We start from the raw sequence: 24,948 nt of genomic DNA on the forward strand, positions 1-24,948 counted from the left end.
GGTAACGAGGGAGAACCACATAAATGAAGGTGAGATTTAATTTCTACTCTTTTAGCGATTCTTCCACCTGCTTTCTCATATAAAGTGGTGTTTGACTCATTCCTTTCCATATGTCCACTAGTTCTCATTCCTTCATGTTTTACTATTCGATCTTCTATAGTTTCATCGTTGAATATTGTTTTATAAAGAATTTTGTCACAACTATGATGGTGCTCTCAAAATAAGGTTTATTTTGATGAATAATACAAAGGACTTAATTCTCCCACAACAGCTGTGTCAGCACTGAGAGCCGCCACAGGCCTGAGAAGGAAATTATATCAGCCCAATGATGCCACATCTGGGTCAAGGTCTGTTCAAACTGATAATATTACAAAGCGTCCTTTTGGATTTTGGCTTCCATTGAGTGAAGGTGGGAATCCACAACATCCCCTGTATTAAAGACGGCACCAGTCAAAGTAGGATTCTTGCCTGAGCTCTTGTTAAGGGGTGTTTTTGTTTAAAGATCCTCTGAAATGAAAATTGTATTTTCATTCTTCTTACAGCTTATCTGCACTTAATTCATATCAATTCAACTGTATTTTCTAGTAACTGACAACAAAAGTTTAAATTATTTTTGTGTTCAGAAGAATTAGGTTTTTCTCTTCATCATCCTGCACTTGCGGGCACACACTCAAAATATTCAATGAAAGAATGAATGGGAGTGAGACTGAGAAGACAATGGTCTTTTACCACCAAACCAAAACTAGCCAATAGGATATGGACATCCTGACTTTTCTAAAAATGCCTGGTCATTACTGGCATTCAGTCAAATCAATTGAACTCTTCTCATAAATCCCACCCAAATTACTGCCTTTCAGTTGACCTTTGCAGTGCTCTAAATTTCTTGGGACCTTTAACCTCTCTTCCTTTGTGAGAAAGAGGTGTTGACTCATTTGCAGCACAGTTCCTCAGCAGACAGTTCTCTTTGAAGAAGACAACAGGGGCACTGAATGTGTTAATTTGAATTAAAACACAGCCGCGTCCTTTGGGATCCCAGCTCAGGGCCCTAGAGATGCAGACTTTCTCTCCCATAATAAACTATTCCTGCTTTCTCTCACATAGGCTTTGGCCAAAAACAGCTGATCAGACACCAGATGTGTTCCTCACCCCACCCCCCTTTTTTCTCCCCAATAGTACTTGGCCAATTACCCCACTCTTCTGAGCCGTCCCGGTCATTGCTCCAGCCCCCCCTGCCGATCCCGGGAGGGCTGTAGACTACTACATGCCTCCTCCGATACATGTGGAGTTCGCCTACCGCTTCTTTTCACCTGACAGTGAGGGGTTTCACCAGGGGGATGTAGCACGTGTGAGGATCAAGTTATTCCCCCCAGTCCCCCCCCCCCAAATAGGCGCCCCAACCGACCAGAGGAGGTGCTAATGCAGTGACCAGGACACATACCCACATCCAGCCGCCCCACCCGTAGACACAGTCAGTTGTGTCTGTAGGGATGCCCAACTAAGCCGGAGGTAACACGGGGATTCAAACCGGCGATCCCTATGTTGGTAGGCAACGGAATAGACCGCCACGCCACCCAGATGCCCTGTGTTCCCCGTTCTTATGGGAATAGGAAACTGGACAGCAGTGACTTAAATGAAACTATACAGAGCATCACTTATTCTGTCACACTGATCCAATATTCTCTGGTTTAAGGATCACAGAGCAAATTTTAAAGTGGCTGTGTTTTCCCTTGTTCAGTCAGCACTGCACACTAACTCAACACTTGTCTTGAGTTTTTATAGTGTATGTAGATCAGGAAAAACAGGATGACGTGTTACAGTCTGTGCTGTGAGTAACTGGTTTCCTGTTCAGTCCAAGTTAAACCACCACTCAGTGGGAATGCATTTGAGCAGAAAGACAGCCCAAAGTTCTGTGTGACATCATCACCAAATGGCTTGATTTACAAGGTTTTCTGGAGGGATCTACAGCGCATTTTCCTAACCATGAATCCTGCAGCAGTGTTTATTATGCACAAATAAATCAATAATACGGACTCAATATGCTGAGTCGATATGTTGATTTATGCTCTCAAGTATTGTAGGATATCAAAACCAGAACAGCGCAGGCGTAAAAGCCAGTAGTGTTACACATCACCACCAGAGGAGGAAAAATTCAATTTCTGACGCTGTGCAGAAGGGCAACTAATAAAAGACATTTTGAGGGAAAAATTTTTTTTGCTAAAATGGCAGACAGGAAACAAGGAGTACATTTTTTAACATGGATTCATCCCTTGTCATGCCACTTGTTAGATTTGAGCAGAGCAGCTCAGATGTTCCGTTTCCAACTAATTCCTCCAGGCTTACCAACACTGGAAAATTTTTACTTTAAACCCCAATGCCCAGTAAGGATATGGCCTCTTCTAGCAGCCCGTTACAGCCCATCTACTGTCCACAGGATGGGAAGGTCTCATCTTAAAGATTAAGTAAATCAGTTTTTTTTTTTTTTTTACATGTTTTGATCTGGAAACTTGTTGGTATGGGCCTAAAATGGATTGTCCTCATGATGAATTCAATAAAAGAATTTTTCGGTATGCCGAAATTTTCGGCCGATATAAGCCAATTGCAGATAAATCTATATCGGCATTTATAATGGCCGTTAAATGACAACCCGTTAAGAACAGATTCAGCATTTGCATGTATATCCCATTAAGACCGGGTGCAACATTTGCGTGCTTCTCCCTTTAGAGCCGGATGTGACATGAGTGTGTTTTAGGTCAGTCATTCCCACAGACTGGGTCACAACCCACAGGTGGTTCGGAGCTGCTACGGGTCACCAAATAAAACTCGCACAATCTCCTCTAGCTGCAGTACATCTTTGAGCCACATGACGGCGCTCGTTGGTATTTCTACCACACTCACGGTTTCCACCATAACAGAAATAACCTGAACGCTGCCCCTGACATGCATGCACGTTGCAATCGCCTCTTGTACACCGCCGGACAGGAACGCAATACTAAAAAGCAAGCATGCCCACCCATCACATTAGCAAGATGTAAGTACAATTAATACGCACAATTGGATATTTTGAGTAGGCCTAAAGAGATAATATTCAGGATAATCAAATAGCACATAATGGGCCTAATGAGATTTGATGTGGAATAGTCAAGTCAAGTCAAGTTGTATAGCCTAATATCACAAATTACAAATTTGCCCAAGGGGGCTTTACAGCAACACGACATCCTGTCCTAAGACCCGATGTGGTTAACCAACTGATTGTTGGCTGTTGGATTTGACTGCTTGACTGTTTGATAATAGCTGCACTTAAACACAAGCCTACTTGTTCTGATAGTAGTCATGATCATTTCAAAAAACGTTCAACAAGAAGTGTGTTGTTGACAGTACTGAATGTTTGTACTTATAACACGACTCCAGGCTGGCGTCCATTCCGTTTGTTTTACTGATGAGAGGACATAATTAAGTATTTAAAACGTGTACATTGTTTTACTGATGAGAGGAAATAAATACAGTGAGATAACCTGGTAACTCCACCTGCATGCATTTATTTGTTCTCATCTATAAAGTATTTTACATGTGTGTGTGTTTTCAATAACACACATAAAACAAAGTTGTGATTTATCAGACGTGTATGTCTTGGCTGGTTCACCTACTCAACATAAGGGGGTGTGGAAATGGCAGTAAAAATGGCCAGGAACGTTCATTTATGCACAAATTTGCTCTTCTCACAATTTATAGATAAGGAGGTCTATTGTGAACTGGGTCACGATGGTTTGTCATTTTCAAAAAGTGAGTCCCAAGAAAAAAAAATTTTTTTTTCAATGTTTCCCCCCCTTTTCTCCCCACTTTGTATCCGGCCAATCATCCCGCACTTTTTGAGCCGTCCCGTTCGCTTATCCACCCCCTCTCTGCCAATCCGGGGGCGCCCCGACCCACCAGAGGAGGCGCTAGTGCAGCGACCAGGACACATACCCACATCCGGCTTTCCACCCGCAGACACGGCCAATTGTGTCTGTAGGGACGCTCTATCAAGCCAGAGGTAACACGGGGATTCGAACCGACGATCCTCGTGTTAGTAGGCCGTTTTAGTGAATACTGACAATTCTGTTGTCAATGGGTTAAAAAAGGAACAGAGAGACAGAAAATGGATCCGTCAACCATGTTATAAGTGTGCTCATTGCGTAGTTTGCAACTCCCCAGTGGCAACACATGATCATCTGTGTTCATGGTAAGTTGATAATTGTCCCGTGAAATACATTACTTAATAATAAATATCCCTCATCACGTCTCCTCTCGGCCTACATAAGCCTGACAACAGCCATGCCTGGTTTTGCTGCAGTAATGTGAAAGCTGGTACCATCGGTCGAACGTCAAAATTACGTTTAACGTTACAGTAGTTGAGCGGTGTAGGCTAAGCTGTTGACAGACTTGATTGTAAGTTTATTTATGAAACAGTGTGGCAGTTTTAGAGAGTAAACAAGCAACGGTCCTATCATTTATCCCTTGTCACTTCTAAAATTTCTCTGGCAACCTCACAGCAGCTTATAACGCTGTCCATTGCTAAATTAGGTTACCCACGAAGCTAGCTAATGCCATGTATATCAGTGCAAGACCGCTAACGTTAACGGGCATTTAAACTATAGCATTTAACTTATTCTGCCTAAATGAAACAATTGTAAATATATCTGTGACTCGCAGGCGACAGGCATGGGCTAAGTCCATGAATACTGGGATGGCATCCAGCGCCTGTGCCCCCGTCCATACAGTTAGTGGTTGTGTCAGGAAGGGCATCTGATGTAAAATTCTGCCAAATTATTTTGCAGATTGACAAGACCAGGAATGACACACTGGGGCGTCCAGGTAGGGTAGCAGTGTATTCCGTTGCCTACCAACACGGGGATCGCCGGATCGAATCCACGTGTTACCTCTGGCTTGGTCGAGTGTCCCTACAGACACAATTGGCCGTGTCTGTGCGTGGGAAGCCGGATGTGGGTGTGTCCTGGTCGCTGCACTAGCGCCTCCTCTGGTCAGTCGGTGCACCTGTTGGGGGGGTGACTGTGGGGAATAGCATGATCCTCCCGCGCGCTACGTCCCCCTGGTGAGACTCCTCACTGTCAGGTGAAAATAGGCGGCTGGTGACTCCACATGTATCGGAGGAGGCATGTGGCAGTCTTCAGCCCTCCCCGGATCGGCAGAGTGGGTGGAGCAGTGACAGGGACAGCTTGGAAGAGTGGGGTAATTGATCAGATACGATTGGGGAGAAGGGGGGGGGGGTTCAAAAAAAAAGAATGACATACTGGATCGGTCGAGGCCCGAGTTAACAACTGCCATTGCTGCTGTGCCCTCACAGGGTACTAACGGAAACTATATGCCTGATGGGGAACGTAAAAAAAGACAGAGGAGAGGAGGGGTACAAGCAAGACAGAAAAGAGAGATGAGGCAACTGAAGAAGAAAGACTTTAGAATGGCCACACTTAATGTTGGGACAATGACAAGCAGGGGGAGAGAAATAGCAGACATAATGGACAGGGGAAGAATATACGTGATGTGTGTTCAGGGGACAAAGTGGAAAGGAAGCAAGGCAAGAGAGATTGGAGGAGATTATAAGATATACTACCATGGGACAGACAGTAAAAGGAATGGTGTGGGAATAATCATACACAGAGACCTATAACAGGAAGTCACAGCAGTAAACAGGGAATCGGATAGGCTGATTTGGATGGACTTCTGGCAAACATAATAATAATAATAATAATAATAACAATATAGCACTTTTCTAAAACAATGTTACAAAGTGCTTTGCAAAGCAATAAAACCAGACAAGGCAAAAATAAGAATAACACAAAATTAAATGAGAGTAAAAATAAAAACAGTATGAATAAATAAAAAACAAATATCAAACATTTGTAAAAGCTTTCACAAAAAGAAAAGTTTTAAGAGATTTAAAGGAAGCTAGAGGCTTGGTTTGTCTTAGTTCAATAGGAAGAAAGATCCATAGTGTGGGGGCTCTAACAGCAAAAGCCCGATCACCCTTTTGTGACAAACCGAGACCTGGGAATAACCAGCAGGGCTCCATCTGCGGATTTTAATGGTCGAGAGATTGTGTAAGTTCTTATGCACCACAGGTGGGTTGCGATGAGGAAAAAAAAAAGTGAATTTCTGGAGACGACTGGACGATGTAATGGCAGGCATACCAGGGGATGAAAGACTTTTCATTGGAGCAGACTTGAATGGACACGTGGGAGAAGGAAATGGTGGCGATGAGAATGTCATGGGAAAATTCGGGTTTGGAATGAGAAATGCAGGTGGGGAGTCTATAGTTGATTTTGCTAAAAGGAATGATATGGCTATAGTTAATACATATTTCAAAAGGAGGAAAAATCAGACAGCAACCTACAAGAGTGGAGGTAGAACTACACATCAGACTACATTTTATGCAAAAAGCGGCACTTAAGGGAAGCTGTAAATTGCCAAGTAATACCAAGCGAGTGTGTAATAAAACAACACAGACCACTGATATGCCAAATAAAGACAAGAAGCAAACTGAGAAAAGTGCAAACGTTAAATGCACTTATTGTAAGTCGCTTTGGATAAAAGCGTCGGCTAAATGACTGTAATGTAATGTAATCTAATGCAAAGATCAGCAGCATGAACGATTCAATAGTGGAAGATGAAAGAGGAACCTTATAGAGAAAGCTTTGGGATGAAGGTAAGAGAGCTGTTGGGAAATAGATTGCCACTAGATTGGGATAGAACAGCAGAAGGACTAAGGGAAGCAGGCAAGTGAGCGCTAGGAGAATCTCAAGGGGATAAAAAGATGGGACAGTAAAGTTGGAAGGAAGGAAGGAAGGAGGAAGAAGTGCAGCACCGCATAAAGAAGGAAAAGTTGGCCAAAATGAAGCTGGACAAAAATGAGAAAGAGCAAAACAAGAATGAATACAAGAAAACAAAGAACGAAACTAAGAGAGCGATAGCAAGGGCAAGAGCATAGGAGGACCTTTACAAAAGGCTAGATACAAAGGAAAGAGAGAAGGATATATACTAGAACAGTCACAAAGAGAGAGAGAGAGCAAGCAAGGATGTTGAACAAGTAAAACTGATCAAGGATGCAGATGGAAGAGTACTGTCAAAAGATGAGGATATTTTACAGAGATGGGAAGGATTATTTCAATCACCAAATGAATGAAGACAATAACAAAGAAAGAAGGACAGATGAACCACCAAGGAATAAAGAAGACGCGGGAGAGATTACAAGGGATGCGGTGATAAAAGTGTTGCAACGAATGAAAAATGGAAAAGCTGTGTGACCGGACAATATACCAGCAGAAGTCTGGAAATACTTAGGCGACACTGGCATACAGTTCCTGACTAGACTCTTCAACAACATAATACAGACTGGGAAAATGCCAGATGAATGGAGAAACAGCATATTGGTACCAATTTACAAGAAAAAAAAGTGATGCTCAAAGTTGCAACAACTTCAGAGGGATAAAATTGATGGGATATACAATAACGTTATGGGAGAGAGTGACTGAAGTGAGACTTAGGAAAGAAGTGACTATAGGGAAAGAACAAGATGGATTCATGCCTGGAAGAAGTACTACAGATGCAATATTTGTACTCAGGAACTTAGCTGAAAAATACATTGAAGGACAGCAAGAACTGCACTGCGTATTTATTGATTTAGAGAAGGCACATGAAAGCGTACCAAGAGAGGAGTTGTGGTATTGCCTGAGAGTGAAGGCAATGGCAGATAATTACATCAGCATAATTCAGGACATGCACAGGGACTGTAAGACCGTAGTTCAATATGCAGTGGAAACAACAAGTGAGTTTGAGGTAAAGGTAGGACTGCATCAAGGATCGGCGTTGAGCTCTTTCCTGTTTGTGATACTGATTGACAGCCTCACAGAACATCTTAAGAAAGAGCCACCATGGAGCATGTTTGCTGATGACATCATGCTAGCAAACGAGGACAAGGAATGGTTGGAGAGAGACCTTGAAGACTGGAGAGAAACGCTGGAGATTAGAAAACTAAAGATCAGCAGAACAAAGACTGAGTACCAGTGTATAAATAAGCAAGTAAAAAGTCCAGGATTGACCTTAGGGGGAGAAGATGTCCCAGAAGTTAACGAATTCAAGTACTGAGGATCAACAATACAGACAGAAGATTGTGTTAAGAAGGAAGTCAAGAGGAGGACACAACTGGGTGGAATTCATGGAGAAAAGTAGCTGGAGTACTTTGTGACAAAAGAATGCCATTGAGGGTAAAGGGCAAAGTATACAAAACAATGGTCACGCCTGCCAAGCTCTAGGGCAGGGGTGCCCAACTCCAGGCCTCGAGGGCCGCAGTGTCTGCGGGTATTTGTTCCAACCATGCACTACACCACCTGATTTAACTAATTAGCTCACCTCTTGGACCAAGGAGGGAAAGGAATTAGTTAAATCAGGTGGTATAGTGCAGGGGTGCCTAACTCCAGGCCTCGAGGGCTGCAGCGTCTGCAGGTATTTGTTGCAACCATGCACTATACCACCTGATTTAACTAATTCCTTTCCCTCCTTGGTCCAAGAGGTGAGCCAATTAGATAAATCAGGTGGTGTAGTGCATGGTTGGAACAAATGCGGCACTGCGGCCCTCGAGGCCTGGAGTTGGGCACCCCTGCTGTAGGGTATGGAAGCAGTGACAACAACAGAGAGGCCAGAATCTACATTACAGGTAGCAAAGATGAATATGCTGTGTTGGTCCTTGGAGTTACTAGAAAAGACTGGAAGAGAAATTAAGAAGTGTGAGCTACGTTCAAGACCAGAGGAATGGATGAGAAGTTGAGAGAGACTAGTTTGACATGGTTTGTACATGTATAGAGAGGAGACATATAGCCTATATAGGAAAGAAAGTATTGGACCTGGAAATACCTGGTAAAAGAAAAAGAGGAAGACCAAGGGAAATATGGCGACCATTTAGAGGACACGAGGAGGATTGGACTGCGGGAGAAGGATGCATCATACAGAAAGCTATGGAGGGCAAAAATCCACTATGGCAACCCCTGAGAAACAGGGAACAAGCCGAAAGATGATGATCTTCAACTCGCATGTCTGTAGTTACAGTCGGTGCATTGGGGACACGTAAATGAATGTGAGCTGAAGAAGTATCTAAAAAAGACACGGCCAATTGTGTCTGTAGGGACGCCCAACCAAGCCGGAGGTAACACAGGGATTCGAGCTGCCGATCCTCGTGTTGGTAGGCAACAGAATAGACCGCCACGCCACCCGGATGCCCATGATTGCAATTCTGACAGACTAAAAAAACAAGTGAAATATTATTTGATAAGAGCCACTGGCACATCAGAACCAAATTTCGGTGCTTTCTCAAAGCCTTGATTTGTGCAGAGATCCTCTCAGAAGTTCTGACCTGTGAAGTAAATGTCAGCTCATTCCTTTGCAAAGCGATGTCAGCGCAGCGGTTTATTTTTTATTTTATCTTTTTCAAAGACTGCTTCTTCTTTTTTTTTTAGACACACGCTGGGAGAGACTCCGTGAGGTCAGCAGCTTTTTGGAAATGAATATGCGCAACATTAAGAGCCTCGTTAAAGGCGACCTTTTAACAATTACTGTCAGATCATTGTGGTTCTCCCTTCAAGACAGCTGTTCTGATACCGGCGGCGTACGCAACTTGTGTGGGAAAGCCAGCAGAGCTTTAGTGTGCCAAACAATAGAACTCCAAGATGCTTTTATCGTCAAGACTACAGGTATATTCAGGGTGGGAAGCTCGCTCATCTCAGAGACAAAGACAGACGAAGCACAGACAGACAGAGAGAGAGAGAGAGAAAGTTTTCCAGTACAAAAGCAATCAGTGCAAGACGGTGCAGAACTCCCCCATTCACACCGACCAGCCCTCAGAAGAGGAGGAGGGGTGTGGAGCGTGATGCCACGATGCTGAAAAATCAATCAGAGCCTTCCTGGTTCCTCATAACTCCATCAGTGTGGAGTCACTGATGGAGCACCAGGATGACAGTGTGTTGCTGTGTGACGTGATGGGATCGTTCTGTTTCCTAGGTCTTGTTTTCACAGCTTGTGTGGTCTTGCATATCGGTCGTGATATCATTTTACTCGCTAGTTTCATTTGGGAGATTCTGGATGAGGGACCACGGCTGGACTCAGCTTTACAACAGCGTCATATGGGACAAATGAACAAGTGCCCAACATCTTTCAACAAGTCCAATTTAACCCAGTTATCTAACCACGTATTTACAAGTTGGTGACTACATGATACCACAGCTGATATGCACGATGGCAAAAACTATGAAAATAAATTATTTCCCCCCCCCCCAGTTGTACTTGGCCAATTACCCCACTCTTCCGAGCCGTCCCAGTTGTTGCTCCACCCCCTCTGCCGATCTGGGGAAGGCTGCAGACTACCACGTCTCCTCCGATACATGCGGAGTCACCAGCCACTTCTTTTCACCTGACAGTGAGAAGCTTCACCAGGGGAACGTAGCGTGTGGGGGGATCACGCTATTCCCCCCAGTTTCCCCTCCCCCCCGAAAAGGCGCCCCAACCAACCAGAGGAGGCGCCAGTGCAGCGACCAGGACACATACTCATATCCGGCTTCCCACCTGCAGAGACGACCAATTGTGTTCATCAGCATATTATGTAGATTATCATTAGCATATTGTGTAGACTATCATCAGCATATTGTGTAGACTATCATCAGCATATTATGTAGATTATCATCATCATATCACGTATATTATCATCAGCATATCATGTAGATTATCATCAGCATATCATGTACATTATCATCAGCATATCATGTAGATTATCATCAGCATATTATGTAGATTATCATTAGCATATTATGTAGATTATCATCAGCATATTGTGTAGATAATCATCAGCATATCGTGTAGATTATCATCAGCATATTATGTAGATTATCATCAGCATATTGTGTAGACTATCATTAGCATATTATGTAGATTATCATAGGTATATTGTGTAGATTATCATCAGCATATTATGTAGATTATCATTAGCATATTGTGTAGATTATCATCAGCATATTATGTAGATTATCATTAGCATATTGTGTAGATTATCATCAGCATATTGTGTAGATTATCATCAGCATATTGTGCAGATTATCATCAGCATATTGTGTAGATAGTAATACCGCCCAAAAAAACACCTGCACGTCTTTATGGCATGGGCCAAACCACACCAGTAATAATCTCTATTAAAATAACATCAAGACCTTTATTTTCTGGCCAACAATTTCAGGTTTAGAAGTGAAGGCATTTGTGACGTTGACGCACTGACTGAACATTGTAGACTGGATTGTAGTCTGGTTAAATAAAACCTGCAGAACACGTCATGAAGCGGGCTGTGTGGCTCTGGCAAAGCGGAGCAAAGTAAAAGGTTTTCTGACGCTTGGCTTCTCTGAATGACCAACAGCTCACAGTGAGTGTGCTGTAGAAAGCGGCCCTGGTGACGTCACATGTCCCATGCCGTTCTGAGGGTTAGCCATGACGTCACACAAAAAACAAAACAGGACGGTGAGGTCAGTCAGCAGCCTTCACACATCTCCAATACTGCCAAGATGCAGTTCAAACAAAAATGCTCAAAACTCACTAGACTGTTAGAAAACTATTCTGTCCTGTGAGATACTGCGTCTATATGGACCAAACGACAAAAAGGTCACTTGGAATACTGCCTCTGATGTGCCCTCACGAAACAGCTCCCCACTAAAATGAGTTGCTCCAGTGTTGAGCAGACACGTTTCTCTCACCCCTCCCTGGTGGGAATGCAGTATCCCACATCCCATCCTGGACTCCCTTCTATTAGGACCACTGGAAGACATGCAGCTTCATCTGACATTACCACACAACCCAACAACGTGTGATGTGGAGGCGCACATCACCCCAGCCTCTCTTGACAACTCACTCACACACACTGACAGGACGCCTTGCAGCCACCTGATCTTAAGTCCCCCCCCCTTTTCTATATGTGTACCGCGGGGGTCTGCAACCTGAGGCTCCGGAGCCACATGTGCCCCCCCTCCTCTCCCGAGGCTCCCGTATAGCTTTGACAAAAGCTATATGGAAATGAATAACGCTTATTTCTTATCATTTTAATACATCATTGTTGTGGGCGTAAAGTCTCTTCTCCACGCCGAATCGTTAACTAAAGTGTAACCACCGTTAACTAAATCGTTAACTGAAGTGTAACCATAGCCTACGTCTACGGCCGGCGTATTTTTGCCAAACCTGAATAGCCGGGGCTAGTCTCGAGTCTCCCCACCTCGACCATGAACTCCACAATCCAAACATCGCCTCCGGCTCTCAGACGAGAGGCTGCAGGACGGCCCTGATACAGAAGCTCTGCAGTGATGCTCACAAACAGACATCACACTGAACAGGTGAGAACGCCGCCCTTTAATAGGCTGTTATTTCCTAGGCTGTTATTTAGTATGCTGCTATTTAATAGGCTGTTATTTAATAAGCTGTTATTTAATAGGCTGTTATTTAACATACTAAATAACAGCGTACTATTATTTAGTATTCTGTTATTCAATAGGCTGTTATTTAGTATGCTGCTATTTAATAAGCTGTTATTTAATAGGCTGTTATTTAACATACTAAATAACAGCGTACTATTATTTAGTATTCTGTTATTCAATAGGCTGTTATTTAGTATGCTGCTATTTAATAAGCTGTTATTTAATAGGCTGTTATTTAGTATGCTGTTATTTAATAGGCTGTTATTTAATAAGCTGTTATTTAATAGGCTGTTATTTAACATACTAAATAACAGCATGCTATTATTTAGTATTCTGTTATTCAATAGGCTGTTATTTAGTATGCTGCTATTTAATAGGCTGTTATTTAATAGGCTGTTATTTAATACGCTGTTATTTGGTACGCTGTTATTTAGTATGCTGTTATTTAATAGGCTGTTATTTAGTATGCTGTTATTTAATAGGCTGTTATTTAGCAACCAAGTGTCTGTTTTAGCAAGTTGTGATTCTGTTGCGATGAAGTGAATGACCCTCAGCAGTTGTGTTTGATGCTCGGGCCTGATGGCTGATACGTGGCTGAGGAGACAGGAAGAGGATTACCTCGCCCTGAGCTGGACTTCTGTGTGTTGTTGGTAACAGCGTCCCCCCAATGAAAATAACACAACACTCTTAAACACCGCAGTTCTATAATCTCATAAATGTAACAAAACACGGCATCACTGTAAAGGAAACGCAAAGCTAAAAAAGCACCAAATAATCTTAAACAGCCCACTGCAGAGCAGCCACATGTGGTGAAACTTAATGATGCTCATTTAGACCTATTACTAATGTCAACGGGCTAATTAAGACTTAGTGGTGTGTGTGTGTGTTTCCTTCATTGTGATGCTCAAATATGCAAAGCAGCCCCGGACACATTTGTTTGGCCAAAAATGGCTCTTACGATAGTAAAGGTTGTCGACCCCCCCCCCCCCCCCGGTATAAGAGGACAGCTTGCTGTCTGACTAGCCAACCTCCACACACACACACACACACACACAAACACCGTTTTTACTGTATAGTTTTGTGTCGTTAACCCCCCCCACACACACACAAACACACATACACACATACACCGTTTTTACTGTATAGTTTTGTGTTGTTAACCCCCCCCCACACACACACACACAAACACACATACACACACACACACCGTTTTTACTGTATAGTTTTGTGTTGTTAACCCCCCCACACACACCCCACACACACACATACACGTTTTTAACCGTACGGGGGAACAAGTGGCTGTCTGTGCCTTCAGGGCACACACACACACACACACGGGGACACACACACACACACACGGACACACACACACACAAACACCGTTTTTACTGTATAGTTTTGTGTTGTTAACCCCCCCTCACACACACACACACACACACCGTTTTTACTGTATAGTTTTGTGTTGTTAACCCCCCCCACACACACACACACATACACGTTTTTAACCGTACGGGGGAACAAGTGGCTGTCTGTGCCTTCAGGCCACGCACACACACACAGACACACACACAGACACACACGCAGACACACACACACACGGACACACACACCCCAGACAGCCCTTACAGCCCTGACAGCCTGACAGCTTCGCCGCCCGGGACAGCGGGTCTAGCCCACAAGATACGAAGTGACGACGGGGGAAAACCCGACGACACTTGGTGGCGAACAACCCGCCATCTACACACAAACAGCCGAGCGAACGCCACAGAGAGCGGCGGCGGCGGACACACGAACCTCTTTAACCGGAGGGAACTTCTTCTTGCACTCCATGGACAGGGAGCGCAGATCCGTCTGCATGTTCTCCAGCAGTTTCTTCACCGCCTCGGGGCTGCTGGGCGACATTTTCCACCGGAGCCCGGAACACCGCTTCGGACGGGGGGGGGGGGGGGGGACGGGAGACGGGGGGGGGGGAGCGCGCCGAAAAGGCTAGAAGGTGCAGTCCCGCGACCCGACCGACGTGCTCGCCTTCCCGGAAGAGGGCCGGAGGGACGCCGCGGTCATCGGCGGCCGGCCGGCCGGCGTCCAGCCACACACACAAAACAATATTCCCTTTCTAACCGCCCGTGTGCGTAAAGACGCAGCGGCGACACCGGCGTCTCGTTCTCCTCCGCCCCGTCCTCCTCCTCCTCCTCCGCGTCACACCCCGCCGGCCTCCTCCGCCTCGTCACACCGCCACATTCCCGCACGTTCGCCGGCTCGCAACGTCTACTCGCCACCGAGGGTCTCCGCGCAATTTCAGCGGCGCCTTTCGTGCCCCGTCGGCCGTCACCGTCGCCCAGCTCCGCTACCTTTTCCCACAATGCCTCGGCGCCGAACGCTGACACGTCACGCCGACTTCCGTAAACAGAGACGGAGTCAACGGAATGGTCACAGCGCCCCCCGCTGGCCTGGGACGAGGCGACGACGAAGACGACAAAAAAAAAGACGTGTACGTCTGCGTTTAGATTTGTTATTGGCGGTTATGTTTCCCTATTTATGAAATGAAATGAAATTACCCGTCCTATACTAGACTTTATCACATTAGCATAGCTGTAAAATAATAACGAGGCAAGAGACGAGCGCCGTACGTTTTCAACTCCTTTCTTTTTTATCTCACTTCTTCATCACCCTCAGCACCGTACTACACTCAGCAACAATCGTTAGGCTACTGCGCCCTCTGGTGGCGTGGTGGTATTGCAACGCATGAGCAATGAATGAACCGACTACACGACATTACCCAGAGGGTAATTAGCGGTTAAGTTCCACTGTTACCGGCAGCAACAGCGTTCACAGAACCCCACGCAGAGAACGCTACGTAGTAGTACTCACGGCATTACAGTACTATATGAAATAGTAGTAGTAGTGTAAACTGCTAATAAGACACGTTAGCCCCTTGCTAACGGGTCTGACCCTTTCGCCGAGCGGTTAGCGATGTCGCCTTGTGATGCAATACACACGTATCGAATCCCGCACCGGGCAAGAAAATAACCGGTTACAGTAGTCCTACATTGGCTCCATAGGAATCGTATCATTGTAGTACTACATGATCTTTGGGGAGAGACACTCAAATGTTCTCTTAAATGTGCAATATATTCTATAAGACACCTGCAGCTTATGTGATTGTGCAATCAAGTGAAGGAGACATCATTTGGCAAATTATTTAATTTGATAAATGAATAATCCTGTTCAAATTCAAAAGAATATAAAACATTGTACTCAATCCATCAGCATTGTTTGTTTAATGTATGACGGTTAGGGGTGTATGAAAATCCCGATACACTGGAGTATCGCGATATTATCTTGTGTGCTACTGTATCGATTCTCAAAACCACTGTATCGATTTTCAATTGTTTACATGTAAAAGTTTGTGACAAACATTTTGTGTTGCGTGTAATCCCACGACCGCTAGATGGCAGTGTTGTAATCTATCTTCAGCCATGTGACTCTTCCACTCCAACCCAACAACGTAAACTGAGACAGGAAGCAGCAGAAGCACAAAGAACACAGGCCTGTGAAGTCACAATAAATCGCCTTTCTTACAGTATCGCGATATATCGCGATATATCGAATCATAACCCTGCATCGTGATATGTATCGCCAGATTCTCGCCAATACGCAGCCCTACTGTTTGCAGACAGCTCTGTAGTGGAATAATGAAATATCTAGAGGCAAGCTCAGAACAAGTTATTTCAAGGTCTGCTGTAAGAATTGCAGAAATTGAAAGAAGGCTGACGTGAGACTGATAGGAATATCATAAAGTGCTTACTGTTAGCCTCTGCCTGCAGCAGGCGGTTTTGAACTTTGTGAGCCGGGAGCCGGTAAAAGGGTACAAATAGAGATGACGTGTGCCCATCTTGTCAGGTTTGAAAACCAAACGCATGGCGTCATTCCGGATTCTTTGCAAGTAAAAAGACAAGTGCACACTTAGCATTTAGCCATTATAAAGCATAAGGCATGGTGGTATCCAGGGGTGATGTGGTGGTTGAATATCAAATGCGCTGTAGTATAAATATGGGAGCAACGTGGCAGAAATGACGGCAGCCACGGTTTAAACTGCTCCAACCTGCTCTGCTTGTTATTATTTGCTAGTTTTGTGCGTGGTGAGTAAAACAGAACCACTTCTTCTAGAGAAGAAATCCTTAACATCGTGTATTTGGCACCGTCTCCTCATGCTTCCAGCCTTTACTATCATCGTCTAACCTGCCTTAGCCTCAGCCTTTTTGCTGCTGCTGCAGTTGTGTATCATGTGTGCTGCGGGCTGAATATTGTTTGTCGTCTATTTGTTGTGTATTGTATATTCTATTGTGTATTGTCTAGCGTGATCTATCTGAGCCAAAGTCAGTCAAATTCCTTTTGTGAGGAAATATAATTGGCCAATAAATCTGACTCTAATTGCGATTTTGACGTATTTAGGATTCAAGATTCATGTACAAGTACAGTAAGCAGTGACATTTTTTTTTGGCAACTCCAAAAGTGTGCAACAAGAGAAATGAATAACAATAATAATACAGAATAAGATGAAAATAGAACACAATTTGAAACAAACTTGAAAAAAAAAAGTCCAGGGAGTTTATAGAAGGTATATCCCAATAAATACACATATACAATGAGCAGCTGCTACGTACAATAGAAGTACAAGTGTGTAAATAGACTGAATGGGTAAAGTGGAACGACTCTGAGGCAGAGTGGGGAAGTGGTGACGGTGGTTTTGGCAGAGCGGGGTGTGGACCAGTTGGTCGTTAACTCAGGACAGAGAAATTGGTTCCACACCCCAAACGAAGACGCCAGAGCTAGAGGAGACTTTTAATGAACGTTTGCTTTTAGTTTGGCGGCACGGTGGCGCGGTCGTTAGCGCTGTTGCCTCACAGCAACAAGGTCCTGGGTTGGAACCCCGGGGTTGTCCAACATTGGGGGTCGTCCCAGGCCGTCCTCTCTGTGGAGTTGGCATGTTCTCCCCGTACCTGGGTGGGTTTTCTCCGGGTGCTCCGGTTTCCCCCACCATCAAAGAGACATGCATGTTAGGGTTGATACACCTGTCTGTGCCCCTGAGCAAGGCACGGCAAGATGAGCTGGAGTTGGTCCCCGGGCGCTGCACGGCGGCTGCCCACTGCTTCTAGCTACCCGGCTAGGACGGGTTAAATGCAGACAGGAAATTCCCCACAGAGAGCAATCTGTGAGGGCCTGGCAGCCTGTCCAGCATCCCCGCCACCCTGAGAGCAGGATGAGCAGTTTGGATAATGAATGAATGGATCAATAAAGTATATTAAAAAAAACAGAGTGATCACATGACTCATTGTGTCTGGGCACACAACTGTTACAAATGGATGTCACGGTTTTGTTTGTTTGTCTTGTTTTGTTTGTTTTTACTGATGCTGCTTTGTTGCGTTTGTGTCATTGTTTTTGTCAGAGTCCATTGGGGACAAATAAAGCGTATCCTAACATCCTGATCCTAGTACGCCCCCCCGGCCTCCACTGTCAGAGTCTTGTCTGAACGCCATGTGAACAGAGCCGGTCCTCCCGCTGCAGGTTCTGCCTGCAACAGCTTTGGGGACGGTGGAGAACATTTTCCAGCAAGGCGATGCAGTGGTTAGCACGGTCGCCTCACAGCAAGAGGGTCCTGGGTTCGAGCCCCGGGGTCGTCCTTTGTGTGGAGTGGGTCGTCCCAGGTGGCCCTCTGTGTGGAGTTTGCAGGTCCTCCCCGTGTCTGCGTGGGTTTCCTCCGGGTGGTCTTTGGACTGTGGGAGGTTTCCTCCCACAGTCCAAAGACATGTGGGTCAGGTGAATTGGCCGTACTGAATTGTCCCTAGGTGTGTGTGTGTGTGATGGCCTGGCGGCCTGTCCAGGGTGTCTCCCCGCCTGCCGCCCAATGGCTGCTGGGACAGGCTCCAGCATCCCTGAGAGCAGGATAAGCGGTTCGCATAATGGAAAAAATGTCCCAGCAACTGAAGTGTGATTGTTTGTGAATACACCGGTTTTGCTTTCACATGCTGGAGGCTGTTGGTGTGTGATCTTTAAGGTAGGATGGAGTGTGCGTGTCTGTGCGGATGTGTGATTTTTTTAAAGGTGAAGTGGGAATGGAGAGAACAAGTGTGTGTGTGTGTGTGAGCCATCGTTTGGTGTTTTGACAGCATCTCAACGTGTGAGAGCGTCTCGTCTCACCGGGAACTCCTCAGCCAGACGTTTGTTCTCCTTTTAGGAGTTCATCCCCTCCCTGCTGTGGGACATGAATAACTTGTGTCCTCGGGGCCTCGGGGCCCAGACGTTCACACGTCTCTACATCCTTTTGAATCGAGGATCAGAGGCCTTGTGACATCACGAGCGAAGGACCGATATGGAGGACGACGCGCAGCCGGTCACGGATTTGGAGCCGAACAGCGACGTTAACCTGGGCCTGATCCCGAAAGAGCTACGTGGTTTCAGGAAGGACCGCAGTCCGCAATTAAATGCGATAAGACAAGATGTTAATAAAATGTACAAAAGGGTGGAAGAAGCGGAGAAGCGAGTCAACACGGCCGAGACTCGAACCCACTCAGCTGAGGATGTTTTGTGGGAGCTGCTGAAGCTCCATATGCACATGCGGCCTAAAAGGACCGATTCAGAGGGGCGTTCACGACGGGACCTTGTCAGAACATTCTGGACTAGAGAATTAAAAGGTTACTGTAACGTGCATGGGGAAGTAGACACGTTGGTCCTTGGCTAACGGGTCGGACCCTTTAGTCCAGTGTTTCTCAACCGGGGGTCCGCGGACCCCTAGTGGCCCGTGGTGTAATTGCAAGGGGTCCGTGAAAATAAAATATCTTTAAAAAAAGATCCTATGACATTTATAGAAATAGGATTATTTTACTCAAATGTGACCGAGACCTTTATCCACCTAAACTATAAAGGGTAACAGGAATTTTTTCTCTAATTACATCTGTTTCACAAGTGTAATTTATTGTATTTTAATAAGAGATCTCGCTCCCGTTTGCATTGTTAAAAGTTACTGCATAAAAATTCTGTTGTTACATATATCTGAAAGTTACTGAATACATATTCTGTTTTGTTACATATATCTGAAAGTTACTGAATACATATTCTGTGTTGTTACATATATCTGAAAGTTACTGAATACATATTCTGTGTTGTTACATATATCTGAAAGTTACTGAATACATATTCTGTGTTGTTACATATATCTGAAAGTTACTGAATACATATTCTGTGTTGTTACATATATCTGAAAGTTACTGAATACATATTCTGTTTTGTTACATATATCTGAAAGTTACTGAATACATATTCTGTGTTGTTACATATATCTGAAAGTTACTGAATACATATTCTGTTTTGTTATATATATCTGAAAGTTACTGAATACATATTCTGTTTTGTTATATATATCTGAAAGTTACTGAATACATATTCTGTTTTGTTACATATATCTGAAAGTTACTGAATACATATTCTGTTTTGTTACATATATCTGAAAGTTACTGAATACATATTCTGTTTTGTTACATATATCTGAAAGTTACTGCATAAGGATTCTGTTTTGTTAACTATATCTAAGTTACAACTGAAAGCTCTTATTTTTGCCCCAAAGAGTGAATAAATGCTATAATGCAATTTAAAATGCAGTTTCTACTGTTTCTATCAAATTGCAACCCCCCTCCCCCAAGATCAGGTGGAGGGGTCCTCAGGCTAGATCAAAAATACGCAGGGGGTCCAGGACCCCAAAAAGGTTGAGAACCACTGCTTTAGTCGACTGGTTAACGTCGTCGCTTACGGAGTGGGAGATACGAGTTCGCGTCCCGGCTGTGGCGGTTCCCGGACTGCCCCCCGAATTCGCTGCATTGCGAAGCAGAAGTTAGCCGCTAAGCTAGCTTTGATTGTCCACTGGGCTTGCTGCTGCTTCAGTGTGTTGCTGTGGTTACATAGACACGTGGTGTCCGGCGTATGAATTTAGAACAGCGAACAAACTTGAGCCGAAACACTTTGTCATTTCATTTCATGCACTTGACATGAAACGAAACGTTTCCCGCAGCGCAAGACAAAAACACATCCAAAAACTACAAGAACGCCGCTCTGGTGGCCGAGTGGAATAAACCGCCGTTCTTGCAACCCGCTCGTCACGTGGCTGGGAGGTTCGTATCCCAGACTCGCCATAACCGGTTACGGCCAGAGCGTCCACGGGGTAAGGCATTGATTAGGCCACCCTTACCCGAGGGATTAGTGGGTGTAGATCGGTGTAGTATTCGGGGACTCGTCGTTCTCCAGCGACCCCTCTGGCCCATCCGGGCGCCTGCAGCCAAGCAACTGAAAGCCTTCTCCCTACGCCTCCTTCGCCACCTGAAGGTGATGCAGTCCATGCGAGGAGGCTTCAGCGCGTAAAAGAGCGAGAGCAGCCGACACGAGTTTGAGGGAAGCTGGTGTTACGCCTATTTCCTTCCTGTGGAAACGTGAGCCAGGGGAGTTATTCGACAAGAGTTCCGGCCATATGCCATTGGGTTAATCGGGTGGGATAAGGGGAAAAACTAGAAATAAATGTATACAAAAACTACAAGAACACATATTTCCAAACTAACACATATATCTAAACTAAACAAACAAAAAAAAGAAAAATCACTGTCCAGGGGAGCGAACGCCAGCCAGGATGACTGTCGGAACTGCCGGTCTGCATGGCTAGCCGTTAGCTTGGCCTGCTCCGCTTCCAAGTCCTGTCAGACCGCCCTCGGTGTTTCCTCTTTGGGCGCAGCTCCGGTCAGGGCTGTGGTTCTTGGGCCCACAGGATGCGGCAGACCAAGCTCCCTCAGCCGATCCAATGCCAGCTCTCCCAGCCAGACACCTTCGACTCACCTCCCCGCACTCCACACAACGACAACAAAAACAAAGTCAAGGCTAGGCGAGGCCACTGCCAGATCGCCCTCGGTGTTGTCGGAACTGCTGGTCTGCATGGGCTAGCAGTTAGCTTAGCCTGCCCCGCTTCCGCATCCTGTCAGACCGCCCTCAGCCGTGGTCCCTGGGCCTACAGGATGCAGCAGACCAAGCTCTCCCAGCCGATCCAGCGCCAGCTCTCCCAGCCGTCAAACGAACACAAACACAGACGTGGACAAAAACACTGCATGGACGGTATTGGGTGAGGCCGCCACAAATGTGAATTCGCACTGCCATCTTCCCACACCGGAAGCTGGTGTTGTTGTGTATAATAGTTGTGTATTATACAGGGTTAACGCACACCCTCCAGCCAATTAGAGACCAGTATATGTATCCCAAATGGTGTTTTATTCATAAGAGCATTTTATTCACTCACTTGCAAAGAAAAATCAGACGCCCCACCTTTTTCTTAAACTTTGAGTCGTAATGCTCTTACTTTATAGTAGTCAGAGTAAAACATGTGCCGTAAATTGATTTTTCATACATGTCCATGGCAACACTTAATAACACTTGCTATACCTGCAAATGTTTCATGTATTTCAGCATAAGGAATGAGGGTCACGCCTCTAAAGAAAATGGTAACTAACGCGGTGTTAATCGACGATACCCAAATCCAAATCCATATCCAAGTGTGGTGAAGTATCAGATGACACTAGACATGGTCAACACACTGTAATGTTATACTGTATCATAACTGTAATGTGATGCTTTCAATGCAAAATTCTCAACAGCAAAAACTGAATTAACCCCCATTTCCTCAGGCAGGCACTCCACTAACTCCCTACCAATTCCTTTGCTAGATGGATCCCCTCTACACGCTTTAGGAAAATAACATCAGACATCAACTTCGATATTAAAAAGGATAAAACATGGAGAAGACGGTCTAATTTAACATTCTTGGAAGGGAACTCAAGGCCCCTTTTCATATGTAGAAAGACTAATTTTTGACATTAGAACATGTAAAATAATTCTAAACCGACATATATGTGATTAAATCAAGCCATGCATCCGATAAAGTGTTTTTTTTTTTAAAGAAACAGATATGGATGTTTCAAATCGGAAACCATTTCTTGACAAAATATCTAGGTAAAGATGTTAGCAGATAACAGAAAAATCTCTCATAACACTGCAGTGTTTCCAGTCCCCACAAATGGAGTTTCCTTCTAAAAGGTACATGTTCATTTTTGTAAAAACAAGCCTGAAATTCATCCCTCAACAAAGTAAAAGCAGAGATGTGTTTAACATTTCAAAGTAAAGGCGCAGCAGAACTTCCCTGGCACTTGTAAAAAATAATCCATTGTGACTTTTTACTTTTATACCAGTAATTATATTATACAAATACTTGTCAGTATCTTTTACATGTCATTTCAGGACAAAACTCGGCAAATTCGATAAAAAAGAAGCACAGCCAATAACACAGCTATCATCTACAATCATTCACCTGGTACCGCAGGGTCTTTCACACCCCACCTGATTCAGTGGAGGCTGAATTAGATATATTTTCCTTACTTTTGGGTATAAAGATAGATGTAGTCTTTAAACAGAGTTACATTCAACTCACATGACAACTGCAAAGTAATGACGACAAACTAATTAATGCTCATCTCATCTCAGCTCATCATCAGCCGCGTCTCCGGGGTCGGGCCGCGGTAGCAGCAAGCTAAGTAGGGCACTCCAGACGTCCCTCTCCCCAGCAACGCCCTCCAGATCCTCCTGGGGGATCCCAAGATGTTCCCAGGCCAGACTGGACATGTAGTCCCACCAGCGAGTTCTGGGTCTACCCCGGGGTCTCCTCCCAGTTGGATGTGCCCAGAATACCTCCAAAGGAAGGGGCCCAGGAGGCATCCTGATCAGATGCCTGAACCACCTCAACTGGCTCCTTTTGACACAAAGGAGCAGTGGCTCTACTCCGAGCTCCCTCCGGATGTCTGAGCTCCTCACCCTATCTCTAAGGCTGAGCCCAGACATCCTATGGAGGAAACTCATTTCAGCCGCTTGTATCCGTGATCTCACCCTTTCGGTCACTACCCAAAGCTCATGACCATAGGTGAGGGTTGGAATGGAGATTGACTGGTAAATTGAGAGCTCTGCCTTCCGGCTCAGCTCCCTCTTCACCACAATGGTCCGGTTCAACGTCCACATTATTGCTGCATCAAACCGCCTGTCAATCTCCTGCTCCATCCTACCCTCACGTGTGAACAAGACCCTGAGATACTTGAACCCCTTTATCTGATGCAACAACTAATCCCCAATTACTTAATGTTTTTGGCATCCATTAGCCTCTACTCTGATTTAAATTATCTAATATTTCAATATCAACGCTGCATTTTACATCTGTTCGAGGAGTGTTTTCACCACCTGGCAGGCTGCTGGTTTGGAGGCAGGGACAATTAGGGATCAGGATCAGGAGAATTAACCTCCTCAACTGTAAATACTACTGTCTTGCTACGTTGCACATGATGCATTTTTGCACAGTTACTGTAAAATGTGGTGCTGCTCCTTTCTCCTTTTGATACTGTGAACCTTTATCGTATGTGGATGTCCTCAAGTGTATCGTGATTGTCACGTATGTTTTTAATCCTGACGGTGCAACAAACGTCCCGTTTGGGACAATGGAATTATGGATTGATTGACTGCTTCACAGATTGGTTGATTAATTCATTAATTGATTGATTGATTGGTGAGTGGATCATCTGGTCAGCGAGAAATACCTGTATCTGATCAATCTCCACATATTTGATATATCAGTGGTTTTGAACAAGGAGCGACAAGCCCTGGACATGTTGGGGCACTCACATTTGCATGAGAGAGCTTTTATTGTGAACTGGTGTTTGAATTGTGACCACTTGAAATTCATCCTTGGTCTGAGTTGCGGCGTCACTGATGAACTTCCTTGTATGTGTGTTTATATATATGTGATTTATGTGACCATATCAAAGGGAGGTACACTACCGTTCAAAAGTTTGGGATCACCCAAACAATTTTGTGTTTTCCATGAAAAGTCACACTTATTCACCACCATATGTTGTGAAATGAATAGAAAATAGAGTCAAGACATTGACAAGGTTAGAAATAATGATTTGTATTTGAAATAAGATTTTTTTTACATCAAACTTTGCTTTCGTCAAAGAATCCTCCATTTGCAGCAATTACAGCATTGCAGACCTTTGGCATTCTAGCTGTTAATTTGTTGAGGTAATCTGGAGAAATTGCACCCCACGCTTCCAGAAGCAGCTCCCACAAGTTGGATTGGTTGGATGGGCACTTCTTGCGTACCATACGGTCAAGCTGCTCCCACAACAGCTCAATGGGGTTCAGATCTGGTGACTGCGCTGGCCACTCCATTACCGATAGAATACCAGCTGCCTGCTTCTGCTCTAAATAGTTCTTGCACAATTTGGAGGTGTGTTTAGGGTCATTGTCCTGTTGTAGGATGAAATTGGCTCCAATCAAGCGCTGTCCACTGGGTATGGCATGGCGTTGCAAAATGGAGTGATAGCCTTCCTTA

The 24,948-nt window shown here is 44.8% G+C and overlaps 1 protein-coding gene across 2 annotated transcripts in view; it reads right to left on the reverse strand.

Annotated features, from left to right (window-relative positions):
• The window catches only part of mon2 (MON2 homolog, regulator of endosome-to-Golgi trafficking), a 108,606-nt gene extending 93,720 nt beyond the window's left edge, over positions 1-14,886 (reverse strand). For both annotated transcript variants that reach the window (XM_056282728.1, XM_056282727.1), the window contains exon 1: positions 14,283-14,886. In XM_056282728.1, the coding sequence (XP_056138703.1) occupies positions 14,283-14,390 (108 nt within the window). In that variant the 5' untranslated portion in view covers positions 14,391-14,886. The remainder of the gene's footprint in view (positions 1-14,282) is intronic.
• Between the last annotated feature and the right edge of the window lie 10,062 nt (positions 14,887-24,948).

The sequence above is a fragment of the Lampris incognitus genome, chromosome 6, assembly GCF_029633865.1.
Source record: "Lampris incognitus isolate fLamInc1 chromosome 6, fLamInc1.hap2, whole genome shotgun sequence".
NCBI classification, from domain to species: Eukaryota; Metazoa; Chordata; class Actinopteri; order Lampriformes; family Lampridae; genus Lampris; species Lampris incognitus.